This window comes from Lottia gigantea, assembly GCF_000327385.1.
Source record: "Lottia gigantea unplaced genomic scaffold LOTGIsca_45, whole genome shotgun sequence".
NCBI classification, from domain to species: domain Eukaryota; kingdom Metazoa; phylum Mollusca; class Gastropoda; family Lottiidae; genus Lottia; species Lottia gigantea.
In genome coordinates this window covers 1,884,720-1,906,035 of record NW_008709577.1, presented here as the reverse complement: position 1 = coordinate 1,906,035, position 21,316 = coordinate 1,884,720, and the positions used below count along the sequence as shown (strand labels likewise).

The window sequence follows — 21,316 nt, the reverse complement described above, 5'->3', positions numbered from 1 at the left end:
TATGACACTAATGAGGAATTCATAATGATATCATTTATAATTACAATCTAACATATAAACAACAAAACAATAACAAATTTGATCGGTAGTAAAAGAAATGATAATAAAAATAAAGTAATCTTTGATTATAGCTATCACTGGTATAATATAAATTCAAATTGATTTATAATAATAATACTTGGTGTTATATAGACAGACAGACATATTTATATTTATTTGTATTGATTTACAATAATTATGCCAGAATATATTTCAGAGAATGAATCATGTACACTTTTTACCATGCGCATGATGTTTATTTCAAATACAAAAAAGGTTATGTATGTTTTTAAGTCTTCTTGGAAGAAATTTGAGATATTTTGAAAGAGAAGCATTTCATTCATAAGTAAAATCTTCAGTTGATTATGATATGTATATCTTAATAAAGTATTTTTATACATTTAAATAATCCATTTCACCTAAATTACTTCACAAAAATAGATTTTTACAAGGCATATCACTCCAAATCTGTAAGAGTGTGTATGTTAATATCAAAACATTTAGATTTTGGAATAGCTTTCTGTATGGTCACTTAACTGATATACACTTGAATAATAAAATGTAATGCACCATAAATAATAATTACTCATTTTATCATGACTGTCAAAGAGTTCATCTTCATTCCACAGTGAAGACCAATCATCTCTTCTGACTGAAATCATCACAGTGAGAAACAACACTGTAAAAGGACGTTGATTCTCCTCAACATAATAACCTAATTGAACCATTGTCAGCACCAACTAATAAAGCTCTATTGAGAGGTAAGACAGACATACAGGTTAATACTCCTTTAAAAGTATCTGATGTTAACTTTGTACTCGAGAAAGAACTCTGAAATAAAAATGAAGAAATATCTTAGTAAACTTTTTTCACTTGAAACATAAACATTAATTAGCAGTATGTCCAATCTCAAAACATTTTTTACTTTCCTTCCATGTCCCACTATTCTATTTGTGACTGAGTTATTGTCAAGTAAATTACAAAAGTAAAATGTAAATAATTCATGCAAAGTGGAGGAAGCATCAGTATTTGAAAATCTAAGCGAACATGTTACTGTTACATGAAAAACTTATCTTGAATCTCAAATCATAATACATACATTTTCTTCTATTGTAGTATGAAGACCTATTCTATTTGCTGTTGTAGCACTTAATACTTGATTTCTATAGAAACATATACAGTGTACAGGTTCAGTAGGGCCTGGAATAATTCATACATACAGACAATGTAATATATTCTAGTTTTGAAGAAAATATAAAAGTATGGTGGACAAAAAATATTATATAGCGAAGAGTGGTTTCCCTTGAGAGAAAGTAAAAGAGCCTTAGAAAAAAAATGATAAAATGTACATTATTGTGCTTGTTATAAAATACCACGACAAAGCATCCAACTTATGGCAGCAGTCAAATACACTGATATCTATAAAACATAAGTTCTGTGCCAGGCAGTTGCCTCATGAAAAATTATATAATTAATCGACTGGCTAATGTTAGGCATAAAATGTCTACCTTTCAAATTACACAATTCCTTGCCATCTTCTACTTTCCAGACTTTGACTGTTTGATCAAATGATGTTGATACCAATCTACTTTTATCAAATGCTTTGATCTACAACACAAATTGAACAAATTTAATTATTATTTATAAATCAAGCAGGATATTAAGTGTGAAATCAAATAGGAGTTTTATTTCCAATTTGGGATGTTAAAACTACTTCTGTAGTGATTGAATATCCAGCTTCAGTTTATAAAAAAAACCCTCACTTCAGATGATTTCAAGTTGGTCAGTCACTTAAATCTATCTTAAGTCTAGATTCATTAATCAATCAAATTAATGTGTTCTCTAAAATCTAGAGAAACTGGCTCGAGTTAATATTGTTTATTTCACTAACTCTCAATTTGCTGCTGTGCAGAGAGGAATACACTACAGTTGACATAGATACAGTTATTTCAAAGTTATTAACATACCTGAAGTATTTCTCCATCATGTGCTTTCCATGCTGCCATTAAGATACCTGATAATAAATCTAATAATATAATCATACCAGTAGAGAATCCTACAGCTATCCATTTACCATCTGGACTAACAGCCACACATCTTATCAAACCTAATGAGATAATCATACAGAATATAGTCTATTTAAATATCAATATTCTATTCTTAAGGATTGATTAAATATTTAAATGAGTTTGCTTTACTTGTAAGTATTTTTGCACAATTGTGCTGACCAATTTAAAGTAAATATAATTTTAATTTTAACACTACCTGCTGAAGCAGTAGAACATCTGAATTCGTGTTCATATTTTGCAGTTCGTAAATCTAAAAATCTGCAAGAGATAATTTTAATATTTAGAATATAATGCTACTGTAGGCAGGACATGATAGATAATGTACAATTTTTAATTAATTTAGTTGGATAATAATTAAAACAATAAGGCTCTGAATTAGATTATATATCTTAAAAACAATATTTTATTCATACCTATATATGTAACACATAATAAACAAGAATCTGAATAATAACCAACCTTAAAGTAGCATCAGTGGTAGCAGTTACTATCATAGTACTAGGTGATGGTATAGGAGCTACAGCTACTACTGGAGCATATTTACTAGATTCTAGTTGTTTTATAGTAGAACCAGTAAATGGGTCCCAAATCTACAAAATATTACAATTTCATTTTATACAAACAATTGATATGGAAAGATTTTAAATATTTGATTCATCATTTTGCTTAAAGCACTTGGGATATTCACTTCAACATTTTGCTCTATCTTGCCTGAAGATGTTACAGATTGTGAATCTTTGAAATTTCATAGAAAGTATACATTAATATAGAATATGTTTCATAGATTAAAACCCTACTTACATGAACAGTACTATCACAGCTAGCGACTAGTCTAGCTGTTTCTACATAGGCTACAGAAAATACTGACTTCTTGTGATGTTGATAGTTATATACACAAGAACATCTGAAATGAAAACAATTCATCATACAATACAATATTCATAGTTTGATTTACTAATATGTTTTTTATGACTGCAGCCAGTTTCCTATTATTTACAGTCTAAAAGTTTAGTGAATAAATGTCGATCCAGTGTTACTTTACGCTAATTAACAAGACTACTGCCCATGAATGTCTGAAATAATTCAACAGAGGTTTTCTAGTTTTTGTATGTTGGACAAATATTCTTAGTTGTATCTTAATGGGTGTAAGTTTTTCTGGAATTACTTGTGATAAAATTACAGACAGAAAATCACAAATAAAAGTGTTTCCAACCGACATACAGACACAAGAAAATCTTTTTTGGAATTTTTAAACGAATAATTTTGAATTAGTTATAATACAGATAGACTTACTTGCCATTTCCGTCACCTAAACTAGACAGCGACCATAATTTAACTGTTTTATCTTTACTGGCACTAATAAAAGAATTCTCACTGTCCATCACAAATAATGATCTTATACTATTGGTATGACCTAAAATACATTGTCCATTATGATATAAAAATCTGATGTTTTGATACAAACTTGATTGAGGGAGAGAAGAAAATAGAATCTAAATTAATTGTCTCAAAGCAAACTAGTGATTTTTTCAATGTACGATCTGCAGTTTTACAGAAGGAAAACAGAACATTAGAAAGTTACTGTCACCAATACTCTATCTATGACAGGATGTTTGGCTGACCATCTGAGCCATACCAACTATGAGATATTCAAACTGTGTAAATACAATATTAAAAGTATATACTTTTATAATGATACCTGTAAATGTTTGTAATTTAATCTGTTTAAAATTAAACGATGTATCTCTTTCATGTAAACCTGCAAGAAGAAAATCATCTGATATAATTTATGTAACTAACATTCAAAGTTTTAAATCTTTTCTATTCATCTCCTTAAATCCAAAAATGAAAAAAAGGTCTTCACTCACCTAATTCATGTTCCCAATATGCTAACCAATTTCCTTTTAGATGTCTGCCTTTATAATTATCCATATCCTCACTGAAAAATTTAAAGAATCATGAAGACAAAACTTTCACTTGGTGAAATAATAATATAATGACAAGTTGATGATTATACCTAACATGAAAAAACAAAAAGCAAAGAGTGCATTGTATTAGAACAATAAAATATTTGACTATTGTTACCTAACAAAACATAATGTAACATCCCCATCCAATAACATTTTGGAAAATTCAATTCATATTATTTTTTAGCACCAGAAAAAGGAACAGAAAAATACAGATTATGCTACATACCTACATAGTCTATCAGGATTAATGGATAATATACCAGAATGTTTATAACTTCTACCAAATTCTGTTATTGTTGACGTGCTAGTATCAATACTCTCTGTTAATTCTATTCTGTTACCTATAACAGCTACATTCTGTCCTATACCTCCACGAACATCTCTCTTTATTACTTCATTATCATTCTCTTTTGATAGTAGTAAATCTTAAATAAATATAATAATAATCTTTCTTTATTACTTCATTATCATTCTCTATTGATACTTGTAAATCTTAAATAAATATGATAATAATTATCTCTTTATTACTTCATTATAATTCTCTATTAATAATTTTCTCTTTATTACTTCATTATCATTTTGTATTGATAGTAGTAAATCTTAAATAAATATAATAATAATCTTTCTTTATTACTTCATTATCATTCTCTATTGAAACTTGTAAATCTTAAATAAATATGATAATAATTATCTCTTTAATACTTCATTATAATTCTCTATTAATAATTTTCTCTTTATTACTTCATTATCATTTTGTATTGATAGTAGTAAATCTTAAATAAATATAATAATAATCTTTCTTTACTACTTCATTATCATTCTCTATTGAAACTTGTAAATCTTAAATAAATAATACTCTTTCTTTATTACTCCATTATCATTCTCTATTAATACTTGTAAATCTTAAATAAATATGATAATAATTATCTCTTTATTACTTCATTATAATTCTCTATTAATAATTTTCTCTTTATTACTTCATTATCATTTTGTATTGATAGTAGTTAATCTTAAATAAACATAATAATAATAATTTCTCTTTATTACTTCATTATCATTCTCTATTAATACTATATCAAACAAATATAATAATAAATATCTCTTTATTACTTCATTATCATTCTCTATTGATACTAGTAAATCTTAAATATAAAAATAATTTCTCTTTATTACTTCATTATCATTCTCTATTGATACTAGAATGGTGTTGCCCGTCTTCATTAGCAAACATAGTGCAGAAAAGTAGAACATAAAACTCAATTCATTTCATTTCAATTCTTTATTACTTCATTATCATAATCTATTGATAGTAAATAAATGTAATAATAATAATCTCTCTTCATTATCACTTTCTTTGTTGATACTAATCATTTTCTATTGATACTAGTAAATCTTAAATAATTATAATATTATTCTCTTTTTATTACTTCATTATCAAATCTTAAATAAAGATAGCATTGATTTCTAATTATTACTTCATTATCATTCACCACTCATACTAGTGAATACATTATAAATTTAGAAAACTTACCTCTCTCATATTCTGAGCTATTCTGTGATTGTTGAAATTGTGGATTATCCATAGATTTATCTTGTTGAGCACACAAATTACGTATCAAATCATCACATCGTAGATGTTTCTCCATGTGAATACTGAAATTAGAAAATAATCATCCTATTCATATTCAATTCAAGGTCATTCTTTTGAGTCACAGCTAAAAATTCTGTTATCTTTGGTGTACAGGGCAAGCATGTATCTAAAATACCAGTCTAGCAGTCTATACTAATATATAAGACAAAGATTCTCCATATTATATTCAATCTCGCAAATATTGTTATAATAATTACCTGCCAAAAATTCGACACATTGGTATATAAGCTGCCAATGCTAATTCTGGTGTAAAGACTTCAGCTAATTCCATCAGTCCATTATCTTTATTTTTATCTTCTACTTTGACCTCGTTTAATTCATCTGTTAAAACAAAATAATCAAAATTATCTGATCAGTTAGAAAATACATACACTGAGATATCAGGTATAAGTAGATATTAAGGTATTTACCATTAATTTACATGTATGTCAATTTGGATAATAGTAATTAAACCAATTTTAGTTCACCTTCTCCGTATCTTCCAAATCATTTGAAATTTTATTGTTAATTTCCATCATGAAAATGTTATAACCTCACCTTTTTCATCTAATAAATTCATAGAAGATAGGCTGTGATATTTAGGTGTTTGGTCTAATTTTGGACGTTGAGCAGGCATATGTATGCTTTTAACTGATATAGGTGATCCTATTTTATACTCTTTAGTATTGGAATCCATTTTAATGGGCAAGTATCCTTCTTCTGACCCTTGGCTACCAAATGCTGTGAGAAAAAATCAAGTCATTTATGGTAGTAAGTTAGCTGTAAATAAAAGCGATAATTTCACAGACAAAGCCCTCAATAAATGAAGAACTACTTCTTTGAAAACAATAAAGAAACAACTATTTTATAAAAGGAAAACAACTTTAGGATTTAGGAGGATCCTTTCTACTACACAGTGTTTGGCCAAAGAAGTCAAAGCTCTTTACATTGGTATTTCTAGATCATATCTATCCATTTACGACTGGGTTGATTGCAATAATGAGAAAAGACATATTCAAGATCACCAGACAGAACCCAGTACTTTCATTTGATCCACATAACCAAGCAAATGACACCATGTAAAGTTTCCAACATACACCATTCTTCATAAATTTTTGTTATTCCTAACTGTTTAAGTCAACAAATTTGAAAATACACACCTGAGGGAGAGGTTGATTCCATCTTAGAATTTAAACTCGTTAATAAATGTTTACCATGGACACAATTAAAGGCATCAAAAAATATTTGCATAGCTTGATTTAGATGTAGTCGAGTCATTTGGAAACCAAGTCGTAAGCCAAGTATATATAATACATCAATTATCTTATGACAAATAACTGTTCTTATCAAACTGCCACCAGGAAACGATGTATTAGGGGAGGTAACTAGTTTAATAATCGGCATCAATGTCTCAATAACTATCATTTGCTGAAAGAGAGAAATATTTCTGAATTTCAGTTTTCAAAGAAAAGAAATACATAACACAGTAAAATTATTGAAAAAAAACTGATTAACAGGATTGAAAGGTAGACAGATCACTTCTTCACATTTATTTTTCATAATATTTGAAATTAGAAATGCCTCAAATTTAGATAATTAAAGAGCATACATTGGTGAAAAAAATGCTTTTAAATTTTCTACCAGAAATCACTGACCACAAGTGAAGAATTGATAATGATAAATCATAAATTCATAAAAAAACATACCTTTAAAATGTCCATAACTGATTTATCTGTTAAAAACTGTAAAACATGTCTTAACAATAACAATGCACCGAGTATACCAGTTTCAGATCTAGGTGTTAATCTCTTCTGACATACAGACACCTGTAATTACAAACAAATTGATTATCTACCTTTGGTACTTCACAAGCAAGCCTTCAAATTATGCAGTTGTTTACAACTGCTTTCTAACAAAATTAATGACTGTAACCAAAGACTGAAGTGCTTGTTTAGATTGAGCTATTATTGCATCATGCTTACTTTCTAGAGCACCAGTTACCACGATGCAACTGGATCCATATGGCTAATATATTATTTTGGTATTTTGATATTAAGCATTAATGGACAACTCATTTAATACAATTGACAATGAAGATTGAAACGGACTCCTAATTGGTAAGTCTACTCACCAAATCAACAATACAAGGTATGTATTGTAACAATATAACTTGTTCACCATATAACTGAGCTACAAATCCTAAACAATCCAGTATCTTTATACAGTGTTCATCACCAATAACTAAACGCGAGGATTTTAAATCAGGATTATCTGAAAATGGGGAACAAATAAGCATCAAAACAAATCATATCAACCCAATTCAAAGACTAATCATTAGGTTTAAGGACTGCTCATATGCACAAGTATCAGTTATAAGAACCTTTTGTGTATAAGAATAGAAGAAATCTCCTTACCTGATTTTTCTAAATTTTGCAGTTGTTCATCCCCAATATAACAAAGGGAGATCATTCTTATCAAATTACGAGACAAATGTTTAGCTGTTAGTACAGGTCCTAATTTATGGCACAACCACTTGACACTCTCCATGGCCACATCACGTATATTAAGAATATCTTTAGGACTGGATGTTGATATGTTCATCATGAGATCTTCAGTTTCACTGCGTACCATGCTTTCTTTACGACTAGTGTGCCAGATGGCTTCTGTTTCTTCAACAGAGAGGTAGAATTGTGAAGAAGGTTTAGGTTCATCGTCTTCATCTTGACTTTCTGCACCTGATTGTCTCTCTGATTGAGAAGGAGTTAGATTCTGACTCACTGACCCAGTATCACCTTCTTCAATAGACAACAGTTTTTGTCTGGACTGTTCTTCTAGAAGATGTGCAATGCTATGGACTGATGCTACACTGCCGAATATAGGAGGAGTGTCGTCTCCTTCATCATCTTGTGTTGATATCACTATATCACTGATATCACTACTAGTTGACTGTTTACCTATACTAGTAGAATCACCAGACATTGGTCTTGTTTCATCTTCATCTTCCATAGACATATTATCAGTTATAAACTCATCTTCGTTGTCATCACCATCTATATGTGTAGTCTCTTCATAATCATTTTGGAATGTAAATTCATTAGGTTGTCCTATGGACAGTTCGTTGAGTGATCTATTTCGTGACATATTGGTATCCCAAGCTGGACTAGGATCTTCCAATAACTCCTCATTGTAAAATTTACTGGGCACATAGAAATCTTTAAAGCCTGATACAGCCTCAACTAACAGTGTAGCAAAGTGCACAATAAACGTTTTAAGTCCTAGTCTTACAATCAACTGCATTAAAAACTGTCGATGATAGAGCTTGACATGTTTTGCTGTGGAATGTTCACCACTAAATAACTTAATCAAATGTGGCATGAGTCTTTTGGTAGTTTCCTCTCGTCCTAATTCTCGACTCATTGTATTTAAAAAACACCAAGCAGCTTGCACAGTGGTGATCTCATTCTCGAACAGCTCTTCAATATATGGAGATAAGATGTTTAAACCTTGCTTCCCAAGCTTTTTATGATGTTTTTGTAGAAATTTATCAAGAAGAGGAACCTTTTCTCTCTGTAAAGATTTTATTAAAGAGTTCTTTTCAGCAAGAGTAAGCATACTCCAATGTATTTTTTCAATCTCATCATCTTTCTGTTTGAGTTCTGCCAGACAAGAATATAGTTTATCAAAGTAATCAGGGAAAGGTAGTATATTAGTAAAAGGTTGTAATAAATAACTGGGTGTTGGAAGAGGTATACTATCATCATTGTCTGTTAAATATTGTAATTTAGGTTTCTCATGATCACTTTCATCTATAATCACAGTTGATAGCAAAAACGATGCAGCTTTTCGGTATGTTCTGAAAAATGAATAACAGAACTTAAATACATCGATATAACAGTTAAAATATGGACTGTTACACTATTCATTTGGATTGAAAATTAGCACACATTTGAATAAGAATTTCTATTGTTTTGATGATTATGATTTTTAATAATTCAACAGATATATTAAAATTTTATAACATTTAAAGATTTTTCGCAAATTTTGGCTAAAAAGAATTTCCATCTCACCTAGGTAAATCAATACATTCTGTTGAACAAAGTGATTGAATCAATCTATAACGTTCTAACAGTGGTACATTACATCCTAATGCTCTTAATTTAGGAGACAGGAAAATCTCACACATATTACAAATAAACACTGTTAAATCTTCTGTTATTATGTCTCTCACTTCATCTTCTGGATACTTTGATCTCTGTAAACGTGTCATAAAATCATGCAGTTTAAATTAATTCAGTTAGAATTAGTAATTTTTGGCCATGGTCATTCTCTATAGCCACATATGCATCCTAGAATATAACGGAATTTAAGCAAGAGCATGTGCCTGATTATTATACAGATTAAAAATATCTCAAGTACTAATGATCTGAACAGCAAAACAATACCCAAAATTCAAAACAGAAGTTTTGCAATACAATGGTAACAGCAAATAAATTGTTCATATGAGGAAGTATCAAGCAAGAAATATTTCATAATGAAGAGTAGCATCAGGTGTCTAGAAGAGTAAGCATACCCTGCTGGCTCCTCACCAAATATCAATCCTCCTAATAGAAAGGCAAAACAAAGACCAAGTGCTATGCAAAATTATAGAACACCTAGTGGCAACTCAACATACTATTGTGATGACATTATGAAATGTTTGTAGTAATACCTTTCTATCATCTGTTGATAGTTTATGTTGAAGAACTTTAGTAGAGAAATTTAGCTGACTTTCATAATCATCTAAAGCTTGTAAGATATTAGTATAATTATTTGGTAATTGTATAGCAAAATCTTCTGGTCTGGTTTTATCAATAAAATCTACTACTTCCATGGATCTAAAATAACATAATTACAGTTCCACAACTTACTGTTTTCAGGAAAACAAAATATAGTGAGTTATTTTTTTCAGACATCACATTGATTTCAAACTGTCATGCTATCAGTGTCATACCACTACCAGATTCTTACTAACCCATCAAGGCCTTTGCAAAATTCGATAAAGGTTCAGGGGCATTGCCAGGTTGAGAATTATTTCCAAAATATGGGGAACTTTGATGGTGTAATAAATAAAGACTTTAAAGAATTAGTGAAAGATAGCCTTGCAAAGTAAGATGACATACGCCCACCAGCAGCTTTGATTGCAAGAACAAATCATTGTTTGTAGCCTGTACAGTTAGCATGAGCCAATTGTGAACAGACGGAAGGATGACAATATGCTTCCATACTACGTGTGAGCATATAAGAATTGTTGACTGAAGAGTGAGTAAAAATTATCAGATCATCACGAAAATCAATAGGGATCATATTCATAATGACATTAACCCTTAAATAAAAAACAAAATAATCCATTATGAATTGTTGCCTGTAGAGTGAGCACGAGTTGCATGAATGAAAACGCAAAGTCACACGATAGTTTGGTGAAAAATTATCCGATCATCATGAAAATCGAAAGGGATCATATTCATAATGACATTGACCTACAAAGTAAAAATCAAAACAATCTGTAAAGAATTGTAGCCTGTAGAGTGTTCACGAGCCAAATGTAAACGGATCGCCATAGGTGATGGCAATATACGCCCAATATATATTTGTGGGCGTATAAAAATGCTCCTGTGGGACGTTTCTTGACAGAGGCAATTCCAAATTACAAATAACATTAATTGGATTACCTTAGAGCATGGACAACAGTTTCTTGACTACCAGATGTTTGATGTAACTGCATCATCTGGAAGCAATGCCAAGATTTTAATGCAAAAAATCATTTTCATTTACCACATTTCTTTACGTAAATAAGTGCACAAACAAGCATGTCCATCAGACAAAAATATGACCCTGATTTGACCCTTAAATTCCTTTCCATACCTATCTTAATTACACTACACACAAAAATGACAGTTAAACATCATCTTTTATGTAATTTTTTGTCCCTGTCAAAAATTCACAACTCAATTAATCAACTTTTTACAGTGTTATCCTTTCATAATATTATTCAAGTTAACAGCATTAGACCTAATAATCATCATTTTTTATCTCTTAATGTGTTTGGAACTTGTTATAATAATACGTAGGCTAATGGGATGTAATTTTTTTTCTTATGATGACTCTATTTGTGAGATCTTTAACCTTTTGTTTTTACTCTTGAGTGAAGAAACAAGTGTTAGTAAAAATATGTTAATTTGTTGGTTTGAATTGATACATTCCTAGACAAGATCTACATGCACTTTTTTAATATTTTTAGATTGTATGTTGGGGAATCACATTTAACTATAAAGGATAACTTGGATAAAGACATTTCAAAGCACAGACTTTCAATATGTCCATTAATAAGCATTAGGCACAAATACTGCTTTTATATATACATGTATATGGAGAAACAAGAATAGGTATTCAGATATAAAACCTACTTGAGCTGGTAAAACTTCTCTGTATATTTTAGGTGGAAGAACAGAGGTAAATGGTTGGGTTGAGGAGGGTCTATGAGGGTGTGGTTGAGTAAATAGTTGCACCACTCCATGGTTTGTGATAGTTTTATGGTTATCAACTAATTGAAGATAAACATTTTTAGACTTAACTGCTGCCGAGCCACTCAACTAAAATAAAAAATAATAGTTTTATAAGATCTTGTACTAATATAGAATGCTGGGCAAAGGAAACCTGACATTGTGTCTATGACCATCCGCAGGAGGAAAAACTGGTATTTGTCAAAGCAAAGCTTTCATAGTCATTTCTTTGCACAAATCAGCAATATATGTTTTCTTCATAAACTGCTATCTTACCTTATATCCAAATGTCAGATCAATCCAGTAATGTAACATTTCTGATACTGCCTCACTTTCTAAAGCTGCCATATGTCTTGTGATAAAATCATACGTTGAACTGCACCATAATGGTATTTCTAAATCTGGTAGATCTTCATGGATAGAAACAAATATATTAGGATCTGTATAGAATTCTGGTATACATTCATCAGGCGTCCATTCCATCATTCTCTGCATACTGCTAGGATATTCATGTGGTACCCAATTTGTGCGGACATGAGTACATAATATAGATTTTTCAGTTCGTCTGGCCTTATAAACAAAATATGTAATATCTGATAAGACATCGGACACATGATGTGGAATGTGCTCACCATTTTCATTTAAACCAATCATAGAGTTATATGTAAAGTCTAATTGATAATCTCCCTTGTTTATTCTATACTTAGACATAGTCAGGTCTCGATACCCTGAATCATGGCCAGTAAAATCCATTACCCATGGCAACACTGGATGATTGTTAGGATCATTCATTACACGACCTGCTAGATGATTCAAAATCATAAGATATTGAAAATTAGTCAGCTTTTTATGTACCCAATTATCCACTATTGTTGGAAGATCACTGATTGAATATTGCTTGTAAATGTATGATGTTAAGTAATCCTGAGCACTTGTCACTAAATCTTCTTTTTCAGAAGTCAATCTTAAGACTGTTTTTGGAACTTGAGCAGTATGATCTTGGTCCTTGTGTGGTTCAATTTCCTCTTTACCACCAGGCTTCTCTTTTATCCATGTTTTGATTTGGGGTGTGGTCACAGATATCCATAAGTTTTTATCAATCAGAATATTGCATAAATTGATTCCCTTAGCCGATAAACCATGTTGATGCAGACATTGCATAGAATGTAATAGCTGATAGAGTATAAATAGAGTATTAGCTGGAGATGTGGTCAATACAGAAGGGCTATAAAACACTAGATTATGTAATGTATATGGTATGTATGGTTGTATAAAGAAGAAATGGGTCTCTGTTTCTATTAAAACTTTACAAGGAACTAGATTAGGGTGTAATTCACTATGTTTTTTAGTTGATAATGGTAAAGTTGATACAGTGGTATCTAAGTTGATAATAATCTCGGGTTTAAACTTGTCTATATATTGATGGACTGATGAATTAAACTGTAATAGAGAAAACAATTTCCATCAATCCATTTGAAAAATTTAATGCAAGCAGTAGTTGCAAGAATACATAGACTCACTGCATGTGATTACAGTTTGGTGAAGATACTATGGAAAAGATAGCCTTGCGAACCAAGGTGACATACACCCACCAGCAGCTTTGATTGAAAGAACAAATCATTGTTTGTAGACTGTAGAATGAGCACTAGCCAAGTGTGAACGAATGGACAACAATATGCTTCCATACTACGTGTGGGCATATAAATATCAAAAGAATTCATAAAGAATTGTTGATTGAAGAGTGAACAAAAGTTGAACTATATGGCTAATAGAGTGAATACACTAAGTTGGAAACGACAAATTGGTGAAAAATTATCAGATCATCTTGAAAATCAATAGGGATCATCTTCATATTGACATTGACCCACAAAATAAAAACCAAAAGAGTAGCCTGTAGAATGAGCATGCGCCAAATATGAACGGACCGGCCGATGGGGCGATAACAATATATGAGCCCATTAAAGTGTCCAAGTCATTGGAATAGGATAAAGAAAAAGGTCTTGCTTGCCTGAATTAATTAGTCTGTGTCAATGGCCCTGACAATAATGTGCCTGACAATAATGTGCCTTACCGTTTAGGATGTAAACATTCCTATCACAAATTCATAAATTTAGCTAACAAGGATGTTACCTTAACATATTCTTTGATTTGAGCACTCTTTTTTGATCCTTTATATAAATGGAATGCATTTCGCCATTGTGTATTGAAATTTTCATGAGCCACATAGTTCAAATGTCCAAATATATTATCTGCTACATTTGTGTTGTATAGGTTGTCATCTCTTAATCTACAAATAAAAAGATATCAAAATATTTATTTATTATGGTCTATCTTTAAAATATGTACCCGATAACATCGTGTAAGAAATGCATTTATAATAATTTTATATGTCTGTTGTAATTCAAAAATTGAAAAAAGAATCAGTTACAGAATATAAGCTGTAGCAGAATTTTGGTATCAGAAACTGTTCTTGAAAGATATTCAAAATCAAACCTTTCAACTAAGACATTCTGTTTTTGAACAACTTTGATTGTAAGTCTCAGCCATGTTTCTGGTAATGTCAATGATGAACCAGCCAATAATCTTTCAGCTTCCAAGTTGGTAAAATGATCAGTAGGTGGAATTTGAATCAATTTTCCTTGCCTTAGATTCTTATACCAATCATTATGTACCTGGAATTTATAATCCACTAATAAAATTAATTCACATTTATAATTATATCAATCAACTAAGCAGGCCTCTTAGCCAGTTTGGAACCATATGTGCACCATGGCAGTCTATGGCAAGGGTATAATATAGAGGATTAAATAGTAGGGGATTGGTTCCAAACTGTCTCATTGCTTTCAAGAGGCTATGTAGCTAGTGAAAAGGGGGCCATTAATTATTAGAATCAGGCCCACCATTGCTTCGATCATGTTAAAATACCATTTATTCACTCAGACGGATCATAATACATGATATGACATGACACAATGAAGCTCTAAATGGCACTGAATATTGTTTTTAAAAAGAATGCTCTTTATAATATGAAACCTTCACTTACAATGCACACAACTCTTGTTTTTGACAGACATCGACTGTGATGTTTTGGGATGGATAAACGATCACTGATTGCTGTCACAGACTCCATAGTCCCACATCCAACAGATGCCAAAAACTGATTCGATGGAAACAGCTTTTGACTTTCTATTCAACAAAATTACATGCCAGTCTTTGGCATCATTTCGCTCTCTAACTAATCGGGGAAAATAATTAGGGGGAGTTGCACTGTTTATAATAATAAAAATAAAAATAAGTGTGATAGACTAATCTGGACTTTTTCGTGGAGAGTTCTACAAGGGGCATAATTTTCTATAAATAAGACAACATTAAGTAATCAACTACAAATCTCTATATTAGGCTATATTAAAAGAATCACCGAATCCATAATAACAAAATGATTTAATTTTGAAATAAATCCCGCAGCTACAGGGGGTCAACCCCCCTCCCCACCGCCCCGAAGAAATGGATTGCTCCGCTGTAAAAATCCTTTTACCATTACTGCAACTAAACAAAATATACACATGTATATTACTTTCTAAGGCTGGGTACGTGCCGAAATAAATTGCTGCAGATTGTGCTTACTAACGGATGATTTTTTTTCAGTTTTCAAGGAAATACATTATGAAATTTGAATGGTGTTTAAATCAAGGAGGTTTCTACCTTAGTAATGGCCAATGGGACAATCATTCAGAAAAATTCTCTATTGTTCACATTTTCAGTCCATTATCAAAGAAATTAAAAGGAAATATTTTTCTCAAAAGACATCGCCGAAATGTTCGCTCGTTTGTAATGTCTAGCCATATTGTAAAAATTCCAATAAATTCAATTTATTGAGTGCAAGCTCAACCACGGTAATATATTTTTTTTTTCTTTCTTAACTTACCTGTTGACCTTGAAAATAATTCTTACCTAATTAGGCTACATAAGATTCGTGAGTTTATTATTAGACATTGAACCTTTGCTCCTGGTCCATCAAATTCGTACATCATAAGTATTCATATATACATCAAAATATGACAAAAATTGTCAAAACAATCATATAACATTTCATAACCTTGAGTAAACAACAAAAGAAAACGTGTCAATTTTTCCTATATAAGACACCCCAACTGGACTAGATGCATTATCGATTCGAACAAGCCACTTTACACTTTACAAGAGAACAACGTTTCAGGTAAGGAAATAATTTAATCTAGTAAACTAACGGCAACAGCTCCTCAACCAACTATTGGTATGCCGAGTGCTATGGAGTCAGCTCGGGGTCTCGGGGGGAGGGGGGCAATTTTTTGGCGGAGGGCTCAACCACTCACCAATAGCTACTTAACAAGTCAGGGGTGGGGGGGGGGGGGGACAATATTTTTAGGGGTGGCCTGATGCTATCCAAGTTTTAAAAAAAACGGATGAGAGGTTATATCCACGAACGGCTTTTATTAAAACTTACATGTGAGTGTAGAATAATAAAATGTCTTTTTTTTTCAGTCAAACTTAAACCACAAAATATCAAAATGATGAAAATTGTCTTTGCAACTGTTTTGATGTCCGTTGTCATGATGACAACATACGCCCAGAATTACAGTAAGTATATCAAATTATTTTCGATAGATCTTTAATTGTAAACCTATGATACCATCGGATGGTGAATAAATAATGGTGGTGCCATAATCATATTCTAAACATTTCCCAACAGACTAATTTCGGTGCTATATCATCTCTTACAATAGTTATTTTGCGATATCTAAATTTATTTCACTATAAAATAGTAGGATATTAAGGTTGTAACATTGCGGTTAGCCATAGCTATTATAACATAAACTTTCCAAACTTTTCAACTAATAGTTATAATTCATTTTAGATCCCTATAACATGTATGGAAACCAGATGAATTTCGGAGTCCAACAACAGCTTCCCGGATTTGGTGGAATAGGTGGAATGAGTGGACTTGTACCACAACAAGGTGGTGGTTTAAGTACCATGGCTTTACTTAGTTTATCAGGCGATATTGACAATAGAATGTTACCTTTCTTGGGTGGCATGGGTGGTATGGGTGGTATGAGAGGCGGTATGGGAATGAACCCCTTCCTTCTCATGAATCTTTTCAACTAAAAATAATAATTGTCCCTTTTTATTATTTCTTAGAGTAGGTTTTTGTATAATGACACAATGTATTCACCTAGACCACATTTTGTATATATTCATTGTGTATATGGTATAATTTAATATAAGTACTAATTATGATAATAAAAATGTAAAAAATATGGAATGACATTTATTTTTTCAAAACCAATGTGTAAATATATACGTTGTTCCCATAAGATAGCATAACTTACATAAGGAAACCATTTCGAACCAGGTTTTATATCTTGCCCGCCTACGTGGTAGGCTACAGATCTATACTAGACACAATGTGGTAGTTTTCCGTGGTCAGAATGTACAGACGAAATGTGTGTAGCCTAGTTCATGGATCATTAACCGGGCAATCGGCGGTGTGGATAGGAAATTATTTTCTTAGATACATCAATCTCTTGATCATAATTGCAATGTCAGAAAATTAGTAGGCCTGCTTTTTCTTTGGTTTCAGTAGAGAGACTCTAGTTTATCGAACAGATATTATTGAAACGGAATATTTTATCATTTTAAATAATTTAGCTCGACAGCTTGTCCTGTCTGTATAGAGCAATTTCGGTCTGTTCTGAACTGTTACAATGCAGTCCGATTTGGATCGATAGCCTGAGTAGCAACTCTACTCAAATGCTGAACGCAACTTTAGTTAGCTTAAGTCTAGATTAAAGTCATGCTGTTTACTCTGTTCTATCTGAGTGATCTACATTGCCTATACGAACAGAATTCATATATGGATAAGGTTGGCTGAACACAGTAATTATAATCACTGATTATCCTCTAATTGGTCGAATGACATGACATGGACGCTGAAACAGGTTATGGCACGGCATGACAGTTATCAAAACAAAGTGAAAGTAGTGGCCTATTATCACGTGACTTTATTTGAGACTGATAAGTTCCAGACCAAATTTCTGAAAGGTTAGCAGTTCAGCCTCCTCTAAGTTTATTCTTGGCACACGCCAGCAAGGTAAACCAAACCGTTTTACATGTGCCGACCGGTGAGTAAGCGTGGAATCAAGTACAAGTATTTGCATCTATGTTCTACGTAGAGGAGTGAAGGTATCGATTTACAAATGAGACTAACAGCTCCATCTCTATTCTAAATATATAAAGGAAGGTCGACGGCTATGCTCGTCTAAAACATTAAATAACATCAAGTTTACTTTCGATCGGACGATTTTCAAGCACCTTTTGTGAAACTATGACTGTTTAATGTAAGGATTACATATATTATCAAGGAACCGTCGACAATTAACTGAATGAAACGGAATTATTCCAAGTGAGAGAATAGGTTTACCTTTTCTCCTTGCATTAAGAAGGCAAGATGGCGGACCCGGCCGAGGGAGGTGGGGAACAAGAGTCGTTCTTAAGAACGGTAAGTACCTGATAAAATTTATAATGTGTAATTTTGATAAAAGAGTAGCAAATCTTTCATAAGGTGTGCTTTTTTATTTTTCTGTGTAATTTGAATGAAAAGAGTATCACGTTTGAAAATCATTGATTTTAACACCTTGATAATGTGATTTAATAGAGAGGTAGATCTATAGAGTAGATTCCTGCAACTCTGCTTTACGGTATATTAGTCTGGTTGCCATCATGATTCTAGTATTTATCTTATCTATAAACAAGATGGTTTATAGAAGAAAATTACTATTAACTGACCTATTTACTTTAGACTACTTATTATTTTTGAGTATGTTTAATAGGATTTTGAGAATTAAAGGGCTACAAATGAGTATGTTTTGTGATGAGTAGGTAAGACTCTATTAGTGGTTTACTTATTTGGTAAGCATATATATCACAGATTCAAAACCAACATCATATCCTTAGGAGTGGGTAAAGACAAATTTTGTCATAAATGGGAACAGGGCTTCTGATTTGGTCATATTTTCCAGACTTGTCTGTTTGCATTAAATAATCGATCTAAATTTGGTAATCAATACCCAGCCCTGGTCATTACTCTTTGACTGCTGACCATCGTCATTAGCCCAATAGGTGCATAAAAGTAAGACATAAAACCCTATTAAATTTCTTGGAGAGGACTGTGTAACATTGATTGTGGAGATGGGAATTACTCAACATGGTAACTTCTATTATAGCAATTACTCTACACAGTAACTTTGATTGTTAAGATATTGGTTACTCAACATGGTAACTTTTATACATGGATACTTTGTTTGTTGATATAGCAATTACTCTAGGGTTGCTTTGATTGTTGAGATAGTGATTACATAGTAATATTGATTTTTGAGATAGTTATTACTCAACATAGTAACTTTGATTATAGCAATTACTCTACATGGTAACTTTGATTGTTAAGATATTGGTTACTCAACATGGTAAATTTTATACATGGATACTTTGTTTGTTGATATAGCAATTACTCTAGGGTTGCTTTGATTGTTGAGATAGTGAATACATAGTAATATTGATTTTTGAGATAGTTATTACTCCATATGGTAGCTTTGATTTTTGAGATAGCAATTACTTAACATGGTAACTTTTATTGTCAAGATAGCAATTAATCTACATGGTTACTTTAATTAATGAAAAGTGCTTACCCTCAATAGTTTAATTGTTGAGATAGTGATTACTCAACATGATAATATTTATTGTTGAAATAGCAATTACTCAACATAGTAACTTTGATTATAGCAATTACTCTACATGGTAACTTTGATTGTTAAGATATTGGTACTCAACATGGTAACTTTTATAAATGGATGCTTTGTTTGTTGATATAGCAATTACTCTAGGGTTGCTTTGATTGTTGAGATAGTGATTACTCTACATGATAATATTGATTGTTGAAATAGCAATTACTCAACATAGTAACTTTGATTATAGCAATTACTCTACATGGTAACTTTTATACATTGATACTTTGTTTGTTGATGTAGCAATTACTCTAGGGTTGCTTTGATTGTTGTGATAGTGATTACTCAATATGATAATATTGATTGTTGAAATAGCAATTACTCAACATGGTAACTTTGATTATAGCAATTAATCCACATGGTTACTTTAATTAATTAAAAAGTGATTACCCTTAATAGTTTGATTGTTGAGATAGTGATTACTCAACATGATAATATTTATTGTTGATATAGCAATTACTCTACATGGCAACAGTGATTGTTAAAATAACAATGATTACTTTAAAATGGTTATTTAAATTTTAGAGATAGTGACTACTCTACATGATACTACATGATAACCTTGATTTTTGAGATAGTGAATACACTACATGGTGATTATTGAGATAGAACATTTACTTTACATGGTAACCTTGATTGTCGAGATAGTGATTACTTTATTAGATTCTTACTCAACATGGTAACATTGATTGTTGAAATAGCTAAATATAACTTTACAAGGTAACCTTGATTGTCGATATAGTGATTACGGTACTTTATTAGATGGTTACTTAAAATTTAGAGATAGTGATTACTGTACATGGAAACCATGATTGTTGAGATAGTGATAAGAAAATTGCTGCTGTCCAGGCACATTTAAGCTAATATATTGAAATATTTGGCAAAAAACTGGATATATCGATAAAGGTATGGTATTAATTAGACATCCTCAGTCATTATCAGAGGCACATCTATAACTTCACTCTACAGCTGGTTCTACTTTATACATTATTATTTCATCTATTATTATTATACTATATAGCTGATACCATATCTCAGTTTATTCTGCATTCCTATACACTATACAGCTATATACTCTGTTCAACAGAGCTGGACTTTTGAAAAAAACTTTTAATTTTTAAAAAGGCTATAATGTTTCAACAAAGTCTTCAATTCACATTTGAATAATAATAATAATTATTTAATGTGAATGATGACAAAATACAGAAGTTACAAAAAACTACATGAAAAATATAAATTAGCAAAATAC

At 31.3% G+C, this 21,316-nt stretch overlaps 1 protein-coding gene across 1 annotated transcript; it reads right to left on the bottom strand.

Moving 5' to 3' along the window:
- Positions 1–741: 741 nt before the first annotated feature.
- Positions 742–15,377, bottom strand: LOTGIDRAFT_233981 (hypothetical protein; the record flags this gene model as incomplete). Its single annotated transcript, XM_009061009.1, has 26 exons — positions 742–870; positions 1,139–1,239; positions 1,548–1,647; positions 2,007–2,146; positions 2,305–2,366; positions 2,568–2,698; positions 2,910–3,012; positions 3,402–3,522; positions 3,808–3,867; positions 3,977–4,047; positions 4,305–4,503; positions 5,610–5,731; positions 5,927–6,050; positions 6,267–6,449; positions 6,869–7,136; positions 7,415–7,534; positions 7,840–7,979; positions 8,123–9,561; positions 9,776–9,960; positions 10,417–10,582; positions 11,417–11,472; positions 12,152–12,337; positions 12,524–13,687; positions 14,378–14,534; positions 14,741–14,919; positions 15,291–15,377. The coding sequence occupies 26 exons, from the start codon at positions 15,375–15,377 to the stop codon at positions 742–744; spliced, it is 5,793 nt and encodes a 1,930-aa protein (XP_009059257.1).
- Positions 15,378–21,316: the final 5,939 nt, after the last annotated feature.